At 43.6% G+C, this 26,683-nt stretch overlaps 1 protein-coding gene across 3 annotated transcripts in view; it reads left to right on the top strand.

Moving 5' to 3' along the window:
* The first annotated feature begins 482 nt into the window (after window positions 1–482).
* The window catches only part of man1a2 (mannosidase, alpha, class 1A, member 2), a 288,606-nt gene continuing 262,405 nt past the window's right edge, over window positions 483–26,683 (top strand). The window contains exons 1-3 of one of the 3 annotated variants that reach the window (XM_083639580.1): window positions 483–644; window positions 1,444–1,496; window positions 2,282–2,812. In XM_083639580.1, coding sequence (XP_083495706.1) covers window positions 2,499–2,812 — 314 coding nt within the window. In that variant the 5' untranslated portion in view covers window positions 483–644; window positions 1,444–1,496; window positions 2,282–2,498. Of the gene's footprint in view, window positions 784–1,443; window positions 1,497–2,281; window positions 2,813–26,683 lie in introns of all 3 variants that reach the window. The other 2 variants (XM_083639579.1, XM_083639581.1) reach the window with 2 other exon arrangements.

Below are 26,683 nucleotides of genomic sequence, written 5' to 3'. Positions count from 1 at the left end.
ACTTATTGACGTAAGGGGGGGACTGCTACTAGTGTTGGATTTTGCCATAACTTGAGGGAATGGACCGTGCACTCGATCTGAATCACTGATCTTGCCACTGTCTCACATTTTCAAAATTACACTGTTGCCCAAGGGGGGGCGCACTGGATCATTATTTGCGCATTCATGTTTCATGTGCAACATTTCCAGTTTTGACAAAACTTGGGGAAATTACACAACTCGCCGCTGCATTTCCAGCATTCAAATGACCCTGCTTGGAAGGTAGCACATTTGTTACTACATTTCCTCTTTCTATATTGTATTTTACACACCACGAAATTGTCAGACGATCCCTAACTTTAGCAGGCTGGGTAGTTGACGCTGGATCCCCGAGCAGCAGCAGCAGCAGCAGCATCAGTCAGTCCGTCGCTGCAGTCCAACCACGGAGGTTCTAGCGGCCAGCCAGCAACATCCCCGGGCAGGCAGCGTCCACGGAGCTACAGTATGTAGCCTTGAACTGGTGTTGGTGAACGGGTCAACTGAAGCTGCTTATGATGACCGTGTAACGTTACCGTGGACATGAGGACATCTGCTACGACGTCCGTTTCCAAAAGGTGGACTAGGAAGCCTGTCTGCCATCGATTTTCACCGAGCAAATGAGAGAGGTGGTGATGCAGCACAAGAGACCGCCTCTGTCGGTACATAACCAGCTAGCTAGCGTTAGCAACGTAGCCACATAGCTAGCAACCCCAACGTCAGCTAAAGCGAGCGGCAGACATTACCACCACCGGGCCGGCTGAAAATGTCAGTGAGTCCAAACGCTTTCAACGGAATACCTTGTATTTTTACCCTTGGCTTTTCTAGACTAGAGCTTAGCATGGCAGTTTATATGCCCCGTTGTTTCCTTTGCTGCTAGCCAACGTTAGCCGAATAGCCGCAGGTTCCCTTGCTAGCAAACGTTATTGGCTAATCGTCTCACACAGGCTCCCAGTGTCGGAGAGAATGAACTTGGTATTCTGTGTGGAGACGCCGAGACATAGCGTTACACAGGCCCTATGGTATGGACAGCTGGACAAATAAACAGGCCTGGGTTAACTAACGTTTCTGTCAAATTAGCTGGCTAACGTTATATCATATCTATCTTGAAGATGACCGCTTTATGATAGCGTCCGATGCAGCGTTTGCTTACCTTCAATCCATTTTTCAATATTGGATAACACGTTGAGCAGTTGAAGGGAACCAAACATTAATTTGCCCCATGTCTTTTTAATACATTAACGTTATGATCAGGGGGGTATTATTTACGCGTATGCTTCTACTAGTATCACAGCTAGTCTAGTGAGCTACTAGAATGATTTGCTTCAGATATAATATTGCAAAGGAAACGTGCATGCGGTGTGTTTAGCTTGCATGTCCTCTCCAGCTTGCAAAGGTTGCCAATACAACTGTGATTTGTCATTCCAGTCGACTCCGATGCAGTCTCAAAGATGGAACTGAATGACAAGAGGATTTGCTCGGTATGTACTCCTCTTTCTCGCATCTCGCCCCACTTCTCTGCTGGCATTTCCCCCTCAGTTATCTGTCCAATATCTTCAGCACTGACACAGGCTAAAACTGTTAAATAGAAAGCTGTCAGTGCATATCTGTGTTCATTCTTCATTGCAAATCGTGTTAAAGATGCCATTATGCGCAATGGCAGGTGTTTGGTGATGTAGGCTCTGAGAGATTGCATAGCCACTGATACCATACACCTTTGGAAAATGTTTTATTTATTTTTCTCGTGGCCTGTGTGTGTGAAAGAGAGATAGACATATTAACTAATGAGATGATAATTCACTGCAACACAAACTCACGAAGAAGACACAGCATTGTTTATTACTCTCATATCTCAGCTATCACCATATGATGAAGCTTTCTGACTTGGCACCATGTGTTTGATCATAACTCAACCTGCTGGAGAATGCTCGGCGAGTGGTTACCAATGGTTACAAGGGACATGCTGCCATGTTAGAGAAATGATAAGAACAAAAGGAAAGATTGTAAACGATATCAGCTCTTTTCCGTGGCAAAACAAAGACAATATTAGTTTCTGTGCGGAGGTAAGATCTTTTAATGAAGGGGGAAAGATCGGGGAAGAAAAGGCGGTAATGTTACAACCCTTTACTTTGCTTGTCACTCCTCCAAAATGGTGGCGTGACCTGGTAACCAGTCTCCAGTCCAAACTGGACCCTGTAACTCGGTGTGTATACTCAACAACCCCAGTGTTTGATCCCAACTCAGTGCCTGTTGCGTCCTTTTTCAGAATCGACATGACCATTTTCCTGACGACCAGTCACTCCTTCACTGAGGGACCTCAGCCTGGCTCAGTTTCTGGACCCACCGTTGCGGGGATGAGATAATAGAGTAACTCGGCCGGTGCATGCTGCTACAAGAAGGCCCGTGGCACTTGTAAAACCCCCCCCCCCCGCTCCCTCCCCCCCGCTCCCTTCCTAACCCAAGTTCGTTTCGACGGTCGGACCATGACGACGCCGGCGCTCCTGCCGCTCTCGGGCCGCAGGATACCCACTCTGTCGCCGGGCGCCTCCTCCTTCCCGCACCACAGGGCCACGTTGAGGCTCTCCGAGAAGTTCATCCTTCTCCTCATCCTCAGTGCCTTCATCACCTTATGCTTCGGAGCCTTCTTCTTCCTCCCAGACAATTCCAAGCACAAGCGCTTTGACCTGGGCTTGGAGGACGTGCTCATCCCCCACATCGACTCGCCCAAAGCGGGGAAGCATGCCGCAGGACAGGTGGTCATACATGGACAGGGAGGACACGATGAGCACAGACACAGGTAAGGACAAACAGCAGAAATAGGATGTTTTATTTATTTATTTTGGTGAATTTTAGGCGTTTGACACAAATGGCTCTCGTTGAGATCTTGAGACTCGTTTCCTCCCAGCTGTTTTCTGCCCCATCCCCCCATCCCCCCCCCCCCCCCACACACACACACACACACACTCTCACAACTCATCTTCTGCTCACATCCTTCAAACAGAGACAACTATTGGAATGTGTAATTTTAATGGGTGGGGGGTGGCTGTTGAGACGTTGAATTAATCGGTAATGAATACATTACACAAGAAACCCTTGCAACAGGAATACCTTTATATATAGATAAACATGCAGATATTTCTCTTAGGGCATTTTCTAGGGATGCTCCGGTCATGTTTTTTTGCCACCAATTGCCGATCAGACGATCACCTATGAGAAATAACTGCCATGTCGTTTTTATGCCTCTGCCGGTGATTGCTGAGCCGGAAGCGTTATGGTTTTGCGTTGTCCGTCCGTCCGATGTTCGTTAACGCAATATCTCAGGAACGACTTGAAGGAATTTTGTCAAATTTGACTCAAACGTCCACTTGGATTCAAAGATGAACTGATTAGATTTTGGTGGTCAAAGTTCTAGGTCACTGTGACCTCACGAACGCCATCTTCTAGCTCATTAATGCGATATCTCAGGAACGCTATGATGGAATTTCGTCACACTTGGCTCAAATGTCCACTTGGACTCAAGGATCGGTCGATCGGAGCATCCCTAGCATTTTCACACCTGCACTTTTAGGTTAAATCGGACTCTGGATTGTTTCCCCTCTTGGTGTGGTTCATTTGGGCAGGTGTGAACATGGTAATCACACTTGTGTGTGTGTGGACCAAAACAACCAAACAGAGACCCTTTAGAGGGGGAGGCCTCGGTCTGGTCCAAACAAACTGTACGTTTCGTTTGTGGTGAGAACGTGATCCGACCTCAGTCCGACCCAACTACAGCAGTATAGTATTACTACTACAGTATAGTATTACAACTACAGGAGTATGGTATTTTCAAGACGTTTCCTGGTACAGCTTTGCCTGCTTTAATGCCCAGATACTTATACAGGTATGAGCAAATGCCTACGGAGTCCCTAAAGTCCAGAAAGGGACTTGCTCCCGCCCTAGACACATCGGACCAATAAGCAGAGTGAACCTTGTCACATGGTTTGGAGTGATGCATTTTGGTTCGCTCGGATTTTTCCCCCTGTGAAAAGAAACCGAACCAAGGTGGAAAATGCACCATTTGCAAACTCATCAACTGTTTGGGACCAGAGCAAACAAACTATAGGTGTTAAACGTCCTTAAGCCCTGATAGCAGAGTCATAAAGTCCTCAGCAGCCAGTTGTTGTACACCCATGAGTGTGGCAGGGTTAGAATGAACCTTTGGGTGCAGGTCGACACACAGTGCATCCTTCTTCCTTCTTCCCTCTCTCTCCGTGCAGCTGGTGTTGCTCTTAAGATTCTCACACCTTGTGTCTCCATCGGGTGTCATTAATGGGGTTTCCATCCAAATGTATCGCATAATTCAAGCGAATTTTGTGAAAATCCGCAAGATAAAATGCGAATTTATGCATGTTTCCATTCAGTTTTGTTTAGCGAGTTTTGGGAGCAGTAGGTGGAGCTTCTCGTCAGGAGGAGGCGTAATGTGCCTGTGTGCCTGTAAGAGATCTCTATCAGCGGAGACCTGCTTTGATTGAGTCATCACCGTCCTCATCGTCGTAAAGTCGCCTTCAAAGCATGACGTTAGATTATAATAACGATCTAGTTGTGTGGCTTAGCCTTCCCAAATGTTGAGGGTCGTTTTTTAGAATTTAATACATAGAATTGGGAACGTTACATTCAATTTCATTCAGACTGCCTGGCACTAATCGCTGCCATTTCCCCCCGGAGTAGCATAAAGCGGAAGTGACGTCACATCCGGTACGTCATCGTTAATTCGCAAAATCTGTTTCCATTGCAAAAGTTAGCATCTTCCTACTGTCGATACGCTGATAAATCCACCCCCTCCAAGTGTAAAAACCTTTATGCGATATTTCGACCTTTATTCGAATTTCTGGTGTTTCCATTCAAGTTTATATTCGCATTTTGGGTAAATGCGAATATCCAGAGGTGGATGGAAACCCAGTTATTGTTGAACACACGGTGCAGCCATAAGCCAAATGCTGGTAAATGTTGGTTGTAGCTGCTGTGTTTGTCTGCTGCTAAACCAACCGCTTTGGCAGGTAGCCAGCCATCGTCTTGAGGTTGTTTTTCCACTCTCAAATCTAAATAATATTTAGCTAGTGAAAGTGGCTGGTGTCATTTGGAATCCATTCGCTCACTTCTGTGGCTGGTAGGGATGTCGAAAATCAAAATTTTTCTTGACCGACAACCGACACTCTCGGTTAACTGTCGGTTAACCGAGAAGATTAAAATGCGCTATTTTACTGTCTGTGCCCCATTAACATTACCAAATGCTTGATTTTTTTTCAGTAGAAAGCGTTTATTTTTTACATCTACAAGCAGAAAAAAACACATTAACAAAACGAGAAGACAAGTTGAGCCCTCCAGCCATCTAAACAAAATCATTCCTCCAATAGGCTATACTGCTTAGAGCTGCACGCTTTGCATATTAAGGACACGTCAATTGACACGCAGCCGCCCCGTGAAGTACTGTTTGAGCAGAGGACAGCCCAGGCTGCAGGGCGCACTGACAAAGTGCGCAGCATCACTACAGTATCTTCTCTTTTAGCAATAGTCTCACTAATCCCACAGTGGTTTACCTGCTTTTGAGATCTGCAAAAAATAGTTTGCTTCTGTCTCACCCGTTCGCTCTCTCTTCACACACGCGGCGAGGGCTGTGCTCTCTGTGTCTGGCAGGGCTCCACAACATTATAAAGACGAGTCCGCACTCCGCACGCAGTCTCTTGTGAAACAATTTATCCGAACTGCCATGTGTTGGACAGTAACGTTAACGTTAATTGATACTTTTCAATCGTCAATTCGACCGCTTCATGTCATTTTTGTAACACGGTAAAAACTACTGTTTCATCATTGAGTGCGAGCGTATGCATGCGTGTGCCTGATGAACATGCACTGCAGAGAGGGAGGGAGAGAGTTGCCAGCCGCAGCAAGCACGCCACGCACACGCACATGCAAGATGTGTGTCCCGGCCGTTAGACCGAATGGGACAGTGAAGAAAAAGTAGGCTAATGACAGCACACACAGAGTTAACAAAACTATAGAACATGTATGAGATTGTTTCGCTGGGTGTATTAATCATTCTGAAGTGGTCACAGAGCACATCTGAGCTGTGTGCTCAGACAGGAGCAGCAGAGGGGCGGGGCAGTCAGTGCGCTCACTTCACTGTGACTCTGTGTGACTGCAGCAGGTGTTCAGCTGTGTGTGTGCTTCGCTGCGGAATGCGTTTGATCAGACATCAGGTAGATAAAATCAACATGAACCATGTGTTTATTTCCAAATCTAGCTTGATTAATACTTGCCCCATGATCATTTAATATACTTATGTTACATTGCTGACCACGAAGGAGGGGGGGTAATCGCCACATTGGCAACACTGTTATATGCAAATTAACATGGAAATTGACCATTTAACCGACATGCTTAACCGACCAAAGACGTTCTCGGCGGTTAACCGGTTAACGGTTAACCGTCGACATCCCTAGTGGCTGGTGGGCAAAAAAATGGTTTCCTGCCCCACGGCCAAATGTAATTCTCCACTGACTGAAATTGACTTAAAGGAGAATGTTACCCTATTAAGAATTTCATGCCTTGTTTTTAAAAACCTAAGACAGCCAGTCACTACTGACTTTGAATGCAAATCTCAGAAAGGTAGAAAACAAGGATGGTATACACTATACAGTACTTGCTTGTTCAAAAATAATGTTGTTTTCACCCGTCAGTTTTGTTGAGAGCTGGAGGTGGAGCGAAATTTGACGGGGGGACCGCCTCGTAATTCTCTATGCAGGAAAAACCCTGTACTGTGAAAAAGTCATAGACATGGATTTGTCTTCTGCATTAGTCTATCAGTTAGTCAGACAGTTCGTCAGACTGCTCTTATGTATATGTGTGTATATATATATATATATATATATATATATATATATATATATATATATATATATATATATATATAAAAATTGTTCAAAACTAGTTCAAACTAGCCAAGATAGAATAAAGGCTTTTTAATCATAAGAAGAGTTGCCTTGGACTTTTTTCAATTTTTATATGGACTTTCCCCTTTTGAGTTCCAAAGAGCACCTTCTTTTCTAAGTTTTCAACTTTGATCCAGAGCGTCGTAGCCCTCTCTTATATTATCTTCTTTCATATATATATATATATATATGTGTGTGTATATATATATATATATATATATATATATATATATACTGTATATTAGGGTTGTCCCGATCCGATCACGTGATCGGAAATCGGGGCCGATCACGTGACTGCAGACTCGATCCGGACTCGGACATTATGACCCGATCATATGTCCGAGTCATTATTTTTATCAGATTTTTTATATATGGGCTATTGGTGATTCAAAATAAATTAGAATAAAATTAGTATTACTACCACCGTTTACAGAGTCAGACCTTGTCTGTGTCAAACGACACTCAGCCAGACAGCCTCACAAAAACACCGCACCGCATGCGCAGAGAGCACGCCAGTTTGTTTTGAAGCTGAGCCGCGCTGCCGCTATCATGTCTGCTGTGTGGAAATATTTCAAAGTGAACGACGAGAACGACAGTGAAAAGGCGAAAAAGATCACAGAAAAGATAGCCGAGATGATAGCAATGAGTGACCAGCCACTCTCTCTGGTAGACGACCCGGGTTTTATCATGCTTATGGAGTACATGGAACCACGATACGACATGCCCTCTCGACACTATATCACTGAAAAGGCTCTGCCAGCGCTCCAGAAAAAGATAAGCGACAAGCTGCTTGTCCTATTGAAAGACGTGCCTGATGTCGCGTTTACCACAGATATTTGGAGTTCGTCTGTGTTTTCATGGCCCTTCTAAGCCTCACTGCGCAATGGATCAACTCCAGTTTTGTTTTAAGCCGTGCGACTTTGCATGCACAGGAATTTCGTGGATCCCACACAGCAGAGCGCATCCAGCAGGCGATGGAGAGGATGCTGAACAACTGGGGAATAGACAAGAACCGAGTCCATATCATTTTGCGCGATAACGCTGCAAATATGAAGAAAGCCATGCTGGATATGGGAGTACAGAGTGTGGGCTGTGTAGCGCACACATTACAACTTGTCGTGCACGAGGGCCTGCTTTCCCAGCGCAGCGTCACAGACACACTGGCACTGATATTGCACTAAGTTCTAATGTTGCACTAGTTCTAATGTGAAGAATATTTTTTCTATTCTGACTTGAAAATCTTTAAGCTACCTCATAAGTGCTCAGTTTACAATACGCTGCACTGCTTGAATATTGGCTCATTTGTTTTATTTGATATTTTTATTTATTTATTTTTTATTTTAATGCCTGACTGGCATTTTAAGTTAAGCTGCTGTTTGTTTTAACACTAGACTATTGCGTCTGTGATGTTGCACTAAGTTCTAATGTTGCACTAGTTCTAATGTGAAGAATAATTTTTCTGTTCTGACTTGAGAATGTTCAAGCTACCTCATAACTAGTGCTCAGTTTACAATACACTGCACTACCGTACTTGCATGCACAGTTGTGCATGATAAGTGTTACATGTTAAAATATAATAAAAATAAGGGACATCCTGGATAACTTTCTTCGCTCTTCATTTTTTAAATGTATTATAAAAGTATCGGATCGGGACTCGGTATCGGCAGATACTCAAAATCAAAGGACTCGGACTCGGACTTGGGGGCAAAAAAACCTGATCGGGACATCCCTACTGTATATACACACACACACACACACACACATACACAACTGTTAGTTGAACACGTTAAAGGTTATTAATCATAACCGCACACACATAGGTGAAAGCAGATTTCACCCTCTGCCTACAGTAAAAGGCCGGGTCATGATGTCACACGTGGCTGTCTTCTCCCTCTCTCTGACCTTGCTCAGCCTCTCTCTGCAGCTCTCTCAGACAAAACATGTTGTGTGCTCCACAGTATAAGATCTTTGGCTGTGTGATAAATCCTCACTGTCCTCATGAAGCCTGCAACTATGCATTTCTATATTTCTGTATTTCTGTCATGAGGCAGTCTCTTTGTAACTCTGATATTTACAAAGATATCTTTGGCTACAATACATTTTCATAAGACACATTTCCTGGACTCCTGGCTTCATTATTTTAATGTCTGCTCACCGCTTTCATCATGTTTGCTTGAGATGCTATCAGGTTAATGCGGATGAAGAATGATGTTATTGATACAATTTCCATTCTACAACAGTACCGCAAAAAATAAAAATAAAATAAAAATCAGCTCAGCTTGTGCTTTGGGGGGACACGAGTCACGACATCCTGGTTCTTGATGTAGTTCAGTAGCTCAGGACATCCCTCACAGTCCACCACCTGCATCATGTCCTTTTCCACCATAAAGCAAATCCTCTGAGTTATAGTCTCTGCTGCACGCACACATCACTCTATAGCTTCTTGCACAGTCAGATGAGAGTTTAACTCTCGCCTCGCACTGCAACCTCGCGTTGGGTACAACATTGATGATGCAGGCTACTGGAGCTGTATTTGAGAACAACGGCATCGCAATATACATTATTTCCCTATCTCTTGTCGACTTGAATTAATCTTGACGATTTGCTCGCTCCATGGGGAAATGGGGAACGTATCAAATCCACCCTGCCAGTTCAGCTCACCCCAAAGTGCTCTCTCTCTCTCTCTCTCTCTGTGTGCATGTACCTTTTTAAAGCATCTTTGCTTTACGGCATTTGTTTTTTAACATGCGCCTAAGACTTTTGTACAGTACTGCATGGCTGACATGTAACACATATAATGCCTTAACAAGTAACAGCCTGTGGAAGGCAGGGATAATGTACAGTGAAGGTCTCCTCCATGCTGGTGGAGGTGATGATTTTCTACCCGAGTGGCTGCCTGGCTGGCTAGGTGCTAAAAGGCAGTTGCACAGTGGGGACCATTGAGTGTTGCCTCCTCGTCCCCTGTGGTGTCTTTTCATTTTTCCCTTTCTCACAGAAAGGTCTGTACAGCGCGGGATGCCGACCGCTCGGAATATAACCTATTTATTATCGTTTGGTGACTCCGAAGGAGCGGACGGTGTTGAGCTCAAGTGGTGCTGAGTGACTTCATGCGGCTTTGAAGCATGAAGGAGAGAAGGCCAGCTGGCTTGGAGATGTTGCATGGCTCTCCAGAGGTTGGAGATGTTGCATGTCTCTCCATAGGTTGGAGATGTTGCATGTCTCTCCAGAGGTTGGAGATGTTGGAGATGTTGCATGGCTCTCCAGAGGTTGGAGATGTTGGAGATGTTGCATGGTTCTCCAGAGGTTGGAGATGTTGCATGTCTCTCCATAGGTTGGAGATGTTGCATGTCTCTCCAGAGGTTGGAGATGTTGGAGATGTTGCATGGCTCTCCAGAGGTTGGAGATGTTGGAGATGTTGCATGGTTCTCCAGAGGTTGGAGATGTTGGAGATGTTGCATGGCTCTCCAGAGGTTGGAGATGTTGCATGGTTCTCCAGATGTTGGAGATGTTGGAGATGTTGCATGGCTCTCCAGAGGTTGGAGATGTTGGAGATGTTGCATGGCTCTCCAGAGGTTGGAGATGTTGGAGATGTTGCATGGTTCTCCAGAGGTTGGAGATGTTGGAGATGTTGCATGGCTCTCCAGAGGTTGGAGATGTTGGAGATGTTGCATGGTTCTCCAGAGGTTGGAGATGTTGGAGATGTTGCATGGCTCTCCAGAGGTTGGAGATGTTGGAGATGTTGCATGGCTCTCCAGAGGTTGGAGATGTTGGAGATGTTGGAGATGTTGCATGGCTCTCCAGAGGTTGGAGATGTCAGAGATGTTGCATGGTTCTCCAGAGGTTGGAGATGTTGGAGATGTTGCATGGCTCTCCAGAGGTTGGAGATGTTGGAGATGTTGCATGGCTCTCCAGAGGTTGGAGATGTTGCATGGCTCTCCAGAGGTTGGAGATGTTGGAGATGTTGCATGGCTCTCCAGAGGTTGCAGTTCATAGCAGAGCTGAGCAGTGACTCTGTGATACTGCTAGGGCTGTGCCGATTCACTTATCTCCCGATTCGATACTATCACGATACTTTGGTGCCGATTCGATATATATTGCGATTCACGATTATTGCGATTCTACGATTATTGCGATTCGATATTACGATTTATTGCGATTTTTGTTTATTTTTTTCTTTTATTTTTTCAGTTTGTTTGCTTTTTTACACTAGATTAGAACATGGGAAAAGTTGAATCATACACTAGAGACTGTATATTATATATCATGAGTAGGGCTGGGCGATATAGTTAAAAACAGGGGCGGACTGGGATCATAATTCAGGCCGGGCATTAGATACCAAGCAGGCCAGGCCGATATGGGCCAACGCGCGTGAAATTTGGGCCGTTTGAAGCCAGATTTGGGCCGTTTGAAGTCCAATTTTACAATGAGATGCACCCACTTTAACCCTGAAGTGTAATTATTACTTCAGACTAACTAATAAAGTAATAAAACCACTAGTAAACCAGTAGGCGGCGCCTAGCCTGCTGTTCAGTGAGTGGCCTGACTGCAAGCACCAAAAAAAAAAAAAAAAAAAAAAAAAAAATTTTTTTTTTTAATTTGCGATTATCGATTCTGGAATAAAAGATCGATCCAAAAAATCGTGACATTAAAAATCGCGATACTTAGGTGAATCGATTTTTTCTCCCACCCCTAGATACTGCGCCCTCCCTTTGATTGTAAAGTGGATAAGCTGTCTTTAAGGGCCCCCGCCATACACACACCCACCTGCTGCTATTTTTCAAATGATGCCTGTCAGTTTTCAGTCATCTCAGGCAATCGTCTATTGACAATAATAATAATAATAATAATAATAATAATAATAATAATAATAATAATAATAATAATAATAATAATAAAAAAACACATATTATTCTTGGCTTTTGCATCCACATTGGTTTAAATAATGCACCAACCTGTTTGGGCACAAAGGCCTTCCTCAGGGTGCGTAGTAGGAAGTGTTCTAATGTTCCTCTATGATAAAGTGAATGCATTAATACTGAATACTGTTTAATAGGCTGACTCTGGCTCACTCTGTAGCGCTTGTTAATCTTTGCTAATTCATGGAAGTAGACCATGCAATAGTAAAGATGCAGCCAAAGCCCTGCAGAGTGATGACACGAGTATCACCCAATTTGAAGGAAAAACAAAAACGAGCAATAATTGATTACGGCTATTTAAAAATGGTTTCCTGATGTACAAACATTGTAAGGAAATTCATTCAGTTGAGTTCTCAAGAATGCCACAACACAAGACATAACAATGTCACTATTTGATGGTATTTAAAGTCGAACTGAACCCGTTCGTCACGTCCGTTTCAGACTGAAAACATAGTTTGTCTAAGATGACAGGTTGAGAGGCGGGTCGTAGTATCATGTCGATGATTTTATTTGACAATTCTGGAGACAGGATTGGGCTTTGGCCAATCCTGGCGTGTTCCGCCTCCAAATCGAGTGGGATTCAGTGTGTTGTGATGCTCTCCTCGGGAAGAGCCTTTTGACGGGAGGCTGAGGGGCTGAGTGGAGCTCAGCGAGCCGCAGGCAGCCAGCTACCTTCGTGTTGCCGAGCGGAGAGTGCAGCACGTCGGCCTGGAATCGCCAAAGTGCGACCCCTGACAACCAAGCTCTGCGCCATTATCGATGCTGTAAATATGATATCCCTGGAATGCGCGTTTTAACGAGCCAGTTACATTTCTTTGCATTCTTAGAGATTATAGTTTTTGTTTTTTGTTCATGTTTCTAACAATTGGCCAAGTTAGTAGTTAGTTTATGGGATAGGAAATGAATTCTGCCAGATGACAGGCACTAGGCACCATTTTCTACTTCATTTGGAAGAGAAAATTATCCTGAAATAAAGATTTGATTGACAGCTGCATGTCGTGATATGATTGGTTGAAATGGGGTAGAAATTTGATAGTACTAGGTGACGTCAGCAAACTGTACATTACTGTTATCAATGAAATCTTGAAAAATGAACTTTTGATGTGAAAAAGTGTGAAAAACTAAAGAAATTAGATTGTTGTGATTTTTTTGCATACATGATTAAATAGGTGCACTGCATACCAGGTATTTGAACTAAAAGAAAAGTCATTTTTGGGTTCACCTCGACTTCAAGGGTTGTGGACCAACGTGGCTCTTTTTATGGTGAGATGAAAGAAGCAGGGGCTGGCAGGCTTCTGAGCTGCCTCCTCTCATGGCCCTGCCTGCCATGACTACTGTATTTCAGATTTTGAAGAGGGAGAGTAATGCCGCCAATCTCATGAAATTAGTTGTATGCAAATACATGCTCCCTATACATTTAACCTCATAAGTATTCATGTGCAGTGTTCCCCCCCCCCGGTGCCTATAGCAGCTTATGGAAATACGTTTACTGTTGTGTGGCTGACTCAGCTGTTGGTAAAAAAAAGAAATCCTATGGAGTGTAGGGATGCACGATATTGAATTTTTGATTCCGATACCGATATCGATAACTTCTTGCTCCTCAAGGCCGATACCGATACGATAACCGATAATATATATATATATTTTTTATACATATTTTTTCCTGTAGTTTTTGTTTTGACCTAACCAGATGTATAAATGACATGAGCATTACTACTATGAACAAAACAAAGCCAAGAGAACAGTTTTGACTCTTCAAATAAAGTGACTTTATTTTTCAAAATAAACATAATAATCTGAGTCAACTGCAATATGTCAAATTGTCAATGGCAATGTGTTTCCTTGAACAATAAATGAAGAATACCAACAACTATTTGGTCCATGAAACAACTATAGTATATACTATGTAGTATTACCTTTACATGGTATTATTTATACTAGGAGAGCAGCAAACATATCAAAAAACAAACAAAAAGAAATCAAACCAAACTACTTGGCATCCTATATTGTGTGTGTGTGTGTGTGTGTGTGGGGTGTGTAGGTGTGTAGGTAGGTGTGTGTGTGTGTGTGTGTGTGTGTGTAACATGTAAAGTTTAAACATTTTCGAATAGTAAGGCTCATCATCACTCTCAGTGGTACAAAAATAAAGGCCTATAGAACGGTTGCACTTGCAATTAGCAATTCTTAATAGCCAAGGATTCAAATTAAATACTGACAGGACAGTCAGACCTGTCTCTAGTCTACATGTAAACAAAACAAATTGAAAAAGTGCATTGACTGCATTCCTTACCTATTTTCCTTACAGTAACAAAAAGCAAAGCTACTGAAACAAGTTAAACATTTCTAACAAACTTAAAGTGCAGTCCTCCTCACAGTAAGAAAAAGCAAATAACTTAAGGTACTGAAACTTTCTATGTAACAAACTGAAAGTGCATTCTTCACAGTATAACAGCCATGACAGTGGGTGAACCCATTTTACCTAAGGCATGAGGTTTTAACGGTTCTACGTTTTCTAGAGAGAGAGAGAGAGAGAGAGAGAGAGAGAGAGAGAGAGAGAGAGAGAGAGAGAGAGAGAGAGAGAGAGAGAGAGAGAGAGAGAGAGAGAGAGAGAGAGAGAGAGAGAGAGAGAGAGAGAGAGAGAGAGAGAGAGAGAGAGAGAGAGAGAGAGAGTTCGACTGCTTGTTTTAACTCTGGGTGGATCAGTGGGAGGTTTTTTTTTATGAAGAGGAGCTTCTCTGCCTTATCGCATAGCAGTCGGTTTCTTTTCTCCGTCATCACGTTTCCAGCGGCAGAAAACAGGCGTTCAGAGTCAACACTGGTGCATGGTGCTGACAGATATTTACGAGCAAGCTGAGACAGTCGCTCGTAACGGGACTGGTTGCTCCTCCAGTACTCAAGTGGGGAACGGTTCAACTCAAGGGTGGGCTCCAACAGATAGGACCGGACCTAACAATAAAAACAAAAGCACAGAAGAACGGCGTCTGATTATGATTATGTTCTGAATTATACCCGGTTCCATTTTTAAACACAAGTGTTCATAAAACATTAATTTAAATTAAATACACTTACATCCGCGTCCACTCTGCTGTTTTCAGGTTGTTCAGTTGCATCCTCTGTGTTTTCTGCGATGATGGCCTGGAACATTCCCAAGAGCGAGTTGTTGTTGTCGTCATCTCTGGTCCTCTTTGCCGGGGGCTCGTCGTTTGGCTGTGGGCCGGGGGTGTCAGCAAGTCGGGTACTCTCCATTTTGTGCAGCTCGTCCCGCAGCATTTCTGTTGCTTGACGTTTACATGCACGGGTGAAGAAAAGATCCTTGTACCTCGGGTCCAAAATCGTGGAGAGATAGTACATTGGCTTCTGCTCGACGTGACCAAAACGCGTTTCCACTGCTTTTAACAGGGTCTCCTTTGTCGTTTTAACTCCGTGGTCTGTTGGGACGGTTTCTTTTAACATGCGTGTTAGGGCATGGACAGAGGGGATCACGTCTGCAGTTGTGGCTGTAGCCTTGCTAATGCGTTTAGTCAGCTTTTCACACGGTTCCAAGATGGTCAGGATGTTTTCTATCAGGTCCCATTGGATGGCGTTCAGTGTTGCCCCGGCTGGTAACTTGTACTGTACACCATAAGCTGCAATAGCTTTCTTCAGCTTCACCAGGCTCTGGAGCATATAGAATGTACTGTTCCAGCGCGTGGCCACGTCTTGTTGGAGTCGTGCTTCGGGTATTTTCAGGTCGGACATCAGCTCTTGCAAGCGGGTCGTCGCTACTTGGGAGTGCTTAAAGTGTCCACAAATCTTCCGACCGATGGCAACACAGTCAGTCACAGCTCTTTGGGCCAGCACAGCCTCGCCTACGGCCAGCTGTAAAGTATGGGCCATACAGCCCAGGCTCTCAACGTTGTGATCTCGGAAAGCTTTCGCCATGTTAGCTGCGTTGTCTCTTAGGACAACGTGGACCATCTCTTTCTTTATGTTCCATTTCTGGAGCATAGCTACAAAGGCCGAACGGATACAATCAGCAGTGTGTGAGCCGGGTAGTTCCTGAGAATGTAACACCGATCTGTACAGTTTGAAATCTTTATCCAGCCATTGCGCTGTCAGACCCAGCATGCTCACAGGGTTATTATCACAGGTCCATATGTCCGTGGTGAAACTTATGTGCTGTGCATCGTTGTCGATCAGGGTATGAAGCAGTGTGGCGATCTCATCATATTTGGCTGGTAAGCACTCGTCTGAAAAGTAGCGGCGGCTTGGAATTGTGTACCTGGGCTCCAGATGATGAATTACCCGAACGAACCCTCTGTCTTCGACGATGGAAAAGGGTTGATCGTCAAGCGCCATCATTTCTGTGATCAAGTTAGTGATCGCTCGAGCTCTTGGGTCATCTTTCTGAAACTTCTTTATTTTTTCAAACGCCTTGTCGATAGGTACAGTCCCCGCCGTTCCCGCCGGTTCCTTCCTAGGCTTTTCAGCTTCTTGAGCCGCTTTCGCTTCCTCGTACGCGTTTAACCCACCATCGTAGCGATGGCGATGTTTCAGGTGACTTATCAAGTTGGATGTGTTGTAGCTCGATGCCTTATTCCCTCCTCGTGGAACTTCTGACTTGCATTTATTGCAAATGGCAAGCGAAGCGCTTTCCTCAGAAACTTTAAAAAAGTCCCAAACTACCGACGCCATGTTCGTTGTATCCCTCCTTTCTCTGTTGCTCAGCCAGCGTGCACTGCTGTGTTCTGGGACGTTCAGGCCATTACGTCATCACGCTGGAGAGAGGGAGCGCTGGATTTGTGGAAAACAAACAACCCCTTCCTAAACCACACACAACCACTGATACCATTGTACTGGTAAAACGGGAGGGGCCTACAAAAAAACAAACGCCCTCATCCCAATCCACCCACACCGCAGTAGTTTGACCAAAAAAATATATTATATATTATCGGAGCTATTAATAACGTTATCGGATTTATCTGAATGACGTCATAATTGTTGATATCGGGTCCGATACATATCTGTCCGATAACTATCGTGCATCTCTAATGGAGTGTATAGGGTTCAAACAGCCTCTGGAAAATGAGGCACGCTAGCATTTAAAGAGCCCCTCAGGAAGACATTTGGGCTCGTAATAATTTCACCTTTACTTTCTTTGGCCACAGAAAGCCGCGGTGAGAACCAGCTCTCCGTTTGCAGGTGTGCCACCTTGTTAATAATCGCATCAAAGCTTTCCAGAGAGAGAAGCGTGTTATCTCATTTGCCACGGGGTTTCCTCTAGGGTTGTGCGATGTCAGCCAAATAGCCATCACAATGGTTCCACAGTGAGTCATCGCGATGGACGATGGAATCGTCATTGACAAGGGGGGTGGGGTGGGGGGGGGGGCACACAGCGCGCAGCACTCGGCAGAGAGAGGGAGGGGCTGAATCTGAAATTGTTACCAGAGCTGAGGCTATTGAGCCTATGTTGGTTGGATTAGGATATATAAATTAATTACTATGTATTCACATCTTTTTTTTGCCACATTTGCGCTCATGCAACCCACAGATGGACATCACGATGGTCCGATGTAGAAGGCTCAGACGTTGACGATGGTCGATGCCATCGTCCATCGTGCCAACCCTATTCACCTTATGTTCATATGCAGGGGTGGGCCAAATTCTTTCGGGGTGGGTTAACACTTCCGGTGGTCACGGCGCGAAATACAAAAGAGCTGTGGGATGTTGCAATAAATGGTTACCGTACATTATATATGGTCTCTGCATTACTAATGCTGGATGGACAATAGGTAAATGGATGAAGAGCATATTGCATCTTCTTGCAGATAGTCGGCAGACTCCAGGTAGACCACTTAAAAGCTGAATAGAAATGGAAAACCTTTGGATGGCAGTCCATTATGCTATAAGAAATCACCTTGGCCTTTATTTTGTGCTCAATTCAGTTCAACATACTGTGAGGCCATCTATGATCCTGAGCTGCTTTTGTTTTGGTCAATACTCTCCGTTTGAGAGAAAGGGCAAGTGGATGTGTTGACAAAGGCAGTGACATTTCATCAATAGGCTAGCCCTAGGTGGTGTATCGTAGTAATGGAGAAAGGCGGAAAGAAACCATTCAAAATCTCTCATCTCTCTCTCTCTGATCAGACACATGGATATCATATGTGCTATTTAGTCCTATTTTCAACTTGTCATCTGAGACCTTGTCTCACAGCACAGCACATTAAGAAAACAAAGGTATCCATAGACTTCTAGAATTAGTCCACATCCATAGGCTCTAGGCCAGTGGTTCTCTTTATTTTTTATTTAACCTTTATTTAACCAGGTAAGTCATTAAGAACAAATTCTTATTTACAATGGCGACCTGGCAGAAGGCACAGCCTTTTGAGGGATAGGGGGTAGGGGATAAAATAAATACAAAGTTACTTAGAACAAATTAAAACACAAGTTAAAACACAGTTAAAACATAGCAAGACAGACAGAGCAAATAAAACAAAAACAGTCGGAGCAGACGGGCAGCGGAATAGGGTTAGTTTAGGAAGCAGTTGCAGGTGTCAGTGAATATGTCCATGATAGAGTCCTTGAAAGCTGATTTGGAGATGAAATTGTCAACCTTTCTCAACCTTTTCCAACTCAGGGCCCACTTGAAAAATAATCTCAAAACGTTTTGCGGCCCACCTCTTGCCCCATCAATAATACAGAGGCCAAATAATGCACCCTCAGAGCAATTGTTATGTGACTGTAAGTGGTGAGCCTGAATCCTGTAGTTATGTTACTGTAAGTGGTGAGCCTGAATCCTGTAGTTATGTTACTGTAAGTGGTGAGCCTGAATCCTGTAGTTATGTGACTGTAAGTGGTGAGCCTGAATCCTGTAGTTATGTTACTGTAAGTGGTGAGCCTGAATCCTGTAGTTATGTTACTGTAAGGGGTGAGCCTGAATCCTGTAGTTATGTTACTGTAAGTGGTGAGCCTGAATCCTGTAGTTATGTTACTGTAAGTGGTGAGCCTGAATCCTGTAGTTGTGTTACTGTAAGTGGTGAGCCTGAATCCTGTAGTTATGTTACTGTAAGTGGTGAGCCTGAATCCTGTAGTTATGTTACTGTAAGTGGTGAGCCTGAATCCTGTAGTTATGTTACTGTAAGTGGTGAGCCTGAATCCTGTAGTTATGTTACTGTAAGTGGTGAGCCTGAATCCTGTAGTTATGTTACTGTAAGTGGTGAGCCTGAATCCTGTAGTTATGTTACTGTAAGTGGTGAGCCTGAATCCTGTAGTTGTGTTACTGTAAGTGGTGAGCCTGAATCCTGTAGTTATGTTACTGTAAGTGGTGAGCCTGAATCCTGTAGTTATGTTACTGTAAGTGGTGAGCCTGAATCCTGTAGTTATGTTACTGTAAGTGGTGAGCCTGAATCCTGTAGTTATGTTACTGTAAGTGGTGAGCCTGAATCCTGTAGTTGGCACAGCTTGTTTTGTTGTATTCCTTTGACCACAGAGGAATGAATATCTGTATCCTGATCTAATTCCCGTCTATTTTTAGAAACTATAGAATGATTGCATCATGCGTGTTGTTGGCTACCTGCCAAAGTGGCCAGTAGATTTGACAGACTTGTCAGCTACCACCAACATGAACCAACAGTGGCTCGTGGATACTCGGCCATCAGTTAGAGGCCGCGCATTATTGAACAAAAGTCAATAGTATGTGTTACAGGACACAGATTTTTCTATGTGAATTATTTCACCAGCACTTAAAGAGGACATGAAACATTTGATCCTATGACTCTAGTTTATTTCCATTTCACCTCAGACAAGACAGGACTCTGCTTTCAAGTCTGAAATTTACCTAGATTTGCTAGAAAGATGAACAACATTTCATTTTTGTTTTTGTTTTTAACATTTCACCTTTTCAACATTTCACCTTTTTGACGATGTCACTAGGTTGACAGTACAGTACAGTACAGTGGGGTACAGGCTAGTTAAGTGTTTTCTTAAGTGAGTTCTAACAGGCTCACAGCATATGCTGTTGTGTTTCTGACTTGGATTGTGGTTGTTTTGCTTAATCAAAAAAATTAAAAATCCTTGTACTGTACAGTCAACCTAGTGACATCGTCTCGTAGTTGGCGAAAAGTTGAAACGCTGCTCATCTTTCTAGCAAATATAAGCACATTTTTCGGACTTGAAAGCAGAGTCATGTCTTGTCTGAGGTGAAATGCAAATAAACTAGTCATGGGATCAAATGTCCTCTTTAAAAAATATGCGTAGGATTTATTTGCTCAGTTTCAATATCATGAAGGGGTTTCTCTGACGTGAAATGCAAATAAACTAGAGTCATAGGATCAAATGTCTTTAAAAAAATATGCGTAGGATTTATTTGCTCAGTTTCAATATATATCATGAAGGGGTTTCTCTGATGCGCAACTTCATTGGTAGTCTCTAGGGATTGTGCACAGCACTGAACCACCTTTGTTTACGATGCTCTCTGGAACACCTTTCCATCTGAGAAGGAATTTGCAGCCTCTTTGTGATTTGGGAATTGCTCTAGTCAATATTGTGATATCCTGTTTTCTGAATGGTTATTTGGCCCCATGGTCCAGTAAATATCTGATCATCTAGCAAATGGGTCTTTCAGTGGCTGAGTGGATTGCCTGGGCAGCTGCAAGGGTATGAAGGCTCCTGCATGCTATACTGTAATACTCCCCTCTGCTCACTTTGCTGTCTTCTCTCTAATATGCTATCTGGAAACTGCAGAGGCTGGGCTGTGTGTCAGGAGGCTCTGAGATAGAGAGCAAGGGCCATCTATAAAGTAGGGCCATTTGAAATCCCTTTTATATTGCTTTTTCCAAATTCAGTTAATTTTTTTATACAAATTCCAAGTTTTTCCCACATTCTAATTTTAATTTAGAGGTTAGGATATACAGTATATATCATTTTTTTATGACTTGGCTCTCTCAGACAGCCTCTTCGAAATGTTTCTCAAAGTGAAAACCAAGTTGTGAGGTGATGTATGGGTCCCACACACGCAAGACCCCCCCCCCCCCCCCCCCCCTCATATGTTATATTCATGTCAAACCACAGCCTCCTCACAGTCACACTGCATTGCTTTCCCTAATAGGTTTAGTGCCATGGCTGCAGCTAACCTGCTTTCACCACTTCTTGCCTTGCCAGGTATTGTTAGTGTTGAAAGGGACATAACTCTAATACTGCCATAAATCTACATTTGCCATCGCACCCCATGGATCATGGTTAAGGCCGGGGATCACATGAAAGTATACTTATTTATCATATTTAGTGTGATCTTAGATATCATTTCTGTCTCCACGCTTTGTTCTCCTGTCACCCACATGATAAATCTAGGTGTGTGTGTGTGTGTGTGTGTGTGTGCGTGTGCGTGCGTGTGTGTGTGCCTGATCACACACAAGCACACGTATCATGCCTGCACTGTAACACAACCTCGAAATAATATCCAGGCGCTGCTGTCAGCTCAGGCTCAGTGCTCCCCCCACTGTGTGTGTGTGTGTGTGTGTGTGTTTACTGCATGCATAAGGTTGACGTCACTGCTTCGTACCGGAACAAAATGGACAACCAGTTTACACGATAGTTACACGTGACGGACGCGCTCTGCCCGGGCAGCACATGCACATTTGGAATATATATATTAATTTGGAATATATATATTCCAAATGTGCCAATCTCTCCTCGGTGATTGGCTCATTTGCCAATGTAGGTATTAAGATGTGAGGCATCAGTATTACAAGACTGTTTCATAACCAGTTGAAAGTTCCTTGTAGCTGTTTTAAAACCATGTTGATTACTATGTCACTGTGATTAAAGCGCTTTGGTAATAAATAATATCCCTCATCCCAGACGCAGGCACACAGCCTTGGCCCTTCATGAAATTATTTCAGTGAGTGTATCAGTACTTTTTGAAACTTTTCAGCATATTTTAAGAATGCCACAAAAGTACTATTACTATTAATATGATTTTCATACCGTTTCATCTCTAGCTATGACGTTTACATGTTATGACTTTAAACAGTAGACTGATGCAAGGCCTGTTTAGATTGGGTGCTGACATTTAGCCTCCTATTAACACGTTAACTGCCAGCGACGTATGCATACGTCAAAAAAAATCCAGCGCTTCACTGCCAAGGACGTATGGATACGTCAAAAAAATCTTTTTTTTTTTTTTGACGGTGGGGCGTTGATCAATCCCTTTTACATCTCCTATACAATTATTGGAGGTATTGAATGTGTATAATCTATTTTACCGACCCACTAAGTGTTGACAGTGCTCCCCCAGACGAGCGAAATCAAAGAAAAAGGGAGCAGCCATTCAAGGAAATGGCGAGGCGATTTTACAGTATTACATTCTCATGAAAATGGTTGGGGGAAAACGCTCTCGTTTTCGCGCTGATTGCTGGCGATGCGGGATTGCAAATTTACATAATACATTACAGGTGGAACACACTTTGAAACACGCAGCATAAATATGACCAGAATCGCAAAAGCTTCTCTCAACCAAAACTCCCAAGAAGCGAGCGAGTCCATGCCGACTTCCTCAAACAGCAGCCTGCAGACAGGCACAGGACAGCAGCAAAAGCACTGAGACTGGGGCCGCTGCAGCCAAGAAGAGGGAGGAGTTGAAGCAACTCTGCCTCTCGCTCTCTCCCTCTCTCTCTCTCTCTCTCTCTCTCTCGCTCTCTCTCTCTCCCTCCCTCCCTCTCTCTCTCTCTCTCTCTCTCTCCCTCTCCCCCTCTCACTAGGATTAAACCTAGTGCGTCTCCCTCCCGAGAGGGAGGGAGAGAGAGAGAGAGAGGGAGGGAGAGCGAGAGGGAGGGAGAGAGAGAGAGAGAGAGAGAGAGAGGGAGGGAGAGCGAGGGGAAGGGAGAGAGAGAGAGAGAGAGAGCGAGAGGGGGAGGGAGAGAGAGAGAGAGAGAGCCAAAAATGAATGGTTAAAGTGACAGTTCTATCGAATTTCACAAAAAGCCGTTTATCTCTGAATATTTTTTCTGATGATAAAACCATGCTGTATTCAACTGCTAATGCTTACATAACTACTAACTCTACAAACTAACTCTTTTAGACAGAGAAAGTACACATTCTATTAGTACTTTTGAGATATTGTATGTTCACAAACTCCAAGCAGAAAATAATCCTCGGCGCTTGTAAAATGAGCCACAATCCTCAAAAAACGGCTTGGCAGAAGCTACCTACAGCAAGAAAAAAACGGCTGGCAGTCAATGTGTTAATATTTCATTCAACTTTATTCAAGTATGAGACAGAGAGTTCCCCAAACTTTTGAGTAGCCAGTCAGATTGAAAAAGTAGCCGGATCATGTTCGCGGCGTTTGTTCCAGTGGTCCTTTTCCCAATTAACTCATTCATGGCCAGTTTAGGACTGCCAATATTTAGCACAGGCCAAAGATTTTCATACTTGTTGGTCATCTTTCAAGACCCACAGTAAATTATCTATTAGCACCAAAGTGATTTGCAATACCTCAAAATGAAGATGTACGTCTCTGGGTTCACCAGGAAAAAAAAAAGTGAGCTTTTAGCATGTTCTGTACTCTACTTATAGCCATTTATATACACCCTGTTTTCACCAAAAAGGTCTCTCGGAGAAGAGAAACAGCAGAAAAGGCAATTTTTGTAAAAGACACAATCTCAGGCAGAACTCGCTCTCAATTCTTTTATTTTGAACTGTATTGACATCAGACATGTAAATATTATTCATTATGACACAAATGACAAAAAATATATATATATATACTGTATATATATATATATATATACATGAAGTGCTTTTTTTACATTCAACAATACAGTTTACTCAGTGTGAGTGAGTGTGCAGACAGACACACAGACAGACACACAGACAGACAGACACACAGACACAGACACACACACACACACACACACACACACACACACACACACAGAGAGTTCTGTCCACAGCTGCTGCTGGATCGCACCTCCTTCCCCCGCAAATTAGCATAGGAGGGGAACACCAAACTGGTTTGAGATCAGCGTCTAGCCTCCTCTGCCTCTGCTGCATCGTTTTCCTCCTCTCGTTCGGGCTGGGACGAATGCTGCGACATACAATCCATGGCTGCGACACAGGAACGGGTCCGGCTTGGCTTTGGGACCAGGCGCTGGAACCGGATCGATCATGTTCGTCATGGGTTTGACTACTGCGAACAACTCAATCCAGGTTCGCCCTGCAGCAAGGCGAGCAGTGCAGCGCGCCGAGGGGCGTTTCAATGTCGTTTCTCCTCTCTACAAGGAAGCGCTTTTCTCTGTTTTTCCTCCTGCTCATTTCAAAACAACAGCTGCGGTATGTGTTTGATCGCGTGTTGTCGGCTTGACTTTGAGGCTAGGGACCTGATAACATGTCACAGGCTGGGGAAGTGTTTGAACTACGCGCTGCACTAATAAAAACAAAAACACGTCAAACACGTCATTGGCTGGGAGGGCTATTCCTGATAACACGTCAAAGACGTCTTTGGCCATGAATGAGTTAAAGGAAGGCTTTCCCGTGGGGAATATGAAGATATATTAAATCTCACGCCCCTAAGGAGTTGGAATCCGTTGAAATTTTTTGAATTGGTCGTTCAGAGCCTGGGCAATCAACCAAAATCCACTCTGTGGGGGGGAGGGGCGGGAGCGGGGAGCAGAAGTCCTACACTTCCCACAATGCACTGGGCTCGTGGCCTTCTTTCCACGCCCACCCCTCAGGCATTTGGCTGATATCAAACTCCAGTAGGTGGCGGTAATGCACATATATGTTTGCCAACCGCCATAAAACTCAAAGAAGAAGAAGAAGAAGGCTTCGACATAAAAACAATAGTAGAAGAAGAATATATATATATTTTTTTTTGCCTCCAAATTGCACCAAATTTAAACGGTAGTATATATGTCGGGAGATGTCTTCATAAATTTTTTTTCATGCATTTTAAGGCATTTTCCTAGGAGTTATGAGCATCTGATGTTGTAACTATTTCATGTAAAAAAGGGTAACTTCAACGCACATTCTACTAGATGTAAAATTTGACGAGCTTTCCAATGCCGCCAGTCCCGTGTCTGTAGGTGCTTCCGTTCCCGAGATATGGTTATTTGCAAGCAGCTAGGGGAGCTAACATTAGCTAGCCTAGCCTATGCGGTGAAAAAAGAGGCTGCCTTTTGTTTTTCTTCAGGACCTGTGAAGGGGCGTGGAGGACCTCTAGAGGCGGAACCATGGCGGCCCACCCCCACAACACTTGTAGTTTACAGCTGCTCTCTTCCGCAGGGCTGGACTTGACGTTCTGATGCGTTTTACGTCAGAGCGTCAAGAAAATATGTGAGAGATAAGGGATATCAGCCAGGAGGGTTGAGTGAGGGGAGGTGAAGGCTGCAATATCTAATCCAACTACTGACATTGTAATGACACAAATATGGTTGAAAATCAGGAAAGCCGGCCTTTAATAAACAAACCTCAAATATGTATCCATGAGTGTGACAATTGAAATAATACAAATAAACATTCTTATAAAGGCCCAATGCTTAATTATAAATAAAACAATATCCATATTGCAAAACACAGACAGGCAATGTATATTTTTAAGAACAAAGAAAATACTAATGATCTGTAGTTGTGTTTGTAGTATGGGTCAGTGTCCGTGATTACAAAATGACAACAAATGATGGTACTTTTTGAAGGGTAGGCGATAACTTATAACTTTTTTGCCATTATTGCACATGAAAGTCTAAAGTTAAACCCACAGATGTATTTGAAGCTACCTGCTACGGTCTTTTCTACTCAACCTCTGCCTGGCTTCCCAGAAGGCTCCTGTTGCGTTTATTTTATTTTATTTTATTTTAAAATATATCCTGCTGCACTGACTAACGCAATCTATAATTTTTAAGCATACCGTAATTATACTTCCCATTGGCCTTGAAAATCTTTAAAAGTTTCTGGATTTGAGATATTAAGGAGATGCAATGAGGGATGCGTTGAGGCCTGAATATTGAGTATCCTTGAAAGTACTTAAATGTTAAAAATTTTAAATATTGCACCCAAATTCATCCATATGTCTCAGGTCTCTCAACCTCTCCCTGGCCTTGGATCAGCACTTCCTGTCCTGAGGAAACCTTTGATGGAGATTTTTAAATGAAGGATTTCGCCAGGATTTCTTGGCTTGATAAGATCATGAGTAAAAAATTAGGCCCCAATGATTTTTGACTGTCTTATCCCAAAACATACCAACTTGAAGCATGGAATTGTTGAAAGTCAGTGAAAAGTCCATAAATTTGATGACCAGGTTTGGGAACTGTAGGCGTGGGCGGGATTCTTTTTGGGATACAGCATAGTATGTGTGTGGCAATATATCGTATCACACAAATGCCAAGTATTGCGATATTTTATTCTATAAATTGTCAAGTGCATGCAGCATTTATGACAGGTTTTTATGACAGTGTTGGTCAGTCGGTCTGCTTGACAATCCCATTTTGCTGCAATAGAAAATATTGAAGTGAGATGAACAGACTGGAAACGTTATCTCGTTCGATAAAACACATGTTGACCAAAAAAAAATATTTTGGGGACAATAATATTGTATCGTGATAATATATCGCGTGGACTCTTTCCTCAACTGGCTGTCATAAACCCGTCATCAGAGCCTCCCCAGTGATGCTAGTACGCATTGAGTAATCAGCCTGGGCACACGTCTGTGGGCTGCTGGCCTCTTCCAGTCGTAAATAGTGAACACTGCAGCTCTGGCAGAGCAATCCGGGTCCCATTACCGGCCACTGATTAGCCTACGACCCCCCAGGGAGA

Source organism: Poromitra crassiceps, assembly GCF_964638095.1.
Source record: "Poromitra crassiceps genome assembly, chromosome: 6".
Lineage (NCBI taxonomy): Eukaryota > Metazoa > Chordata > Actinopteri > Beryciformes > Melamphaidae > Poromitra > Poromitra crassiceps.
The sequence above is the reverse complement of the archived record's forward strand: the minus strand, read 5'-3'. Positions and strand labels throughout refer to the sequence as shown.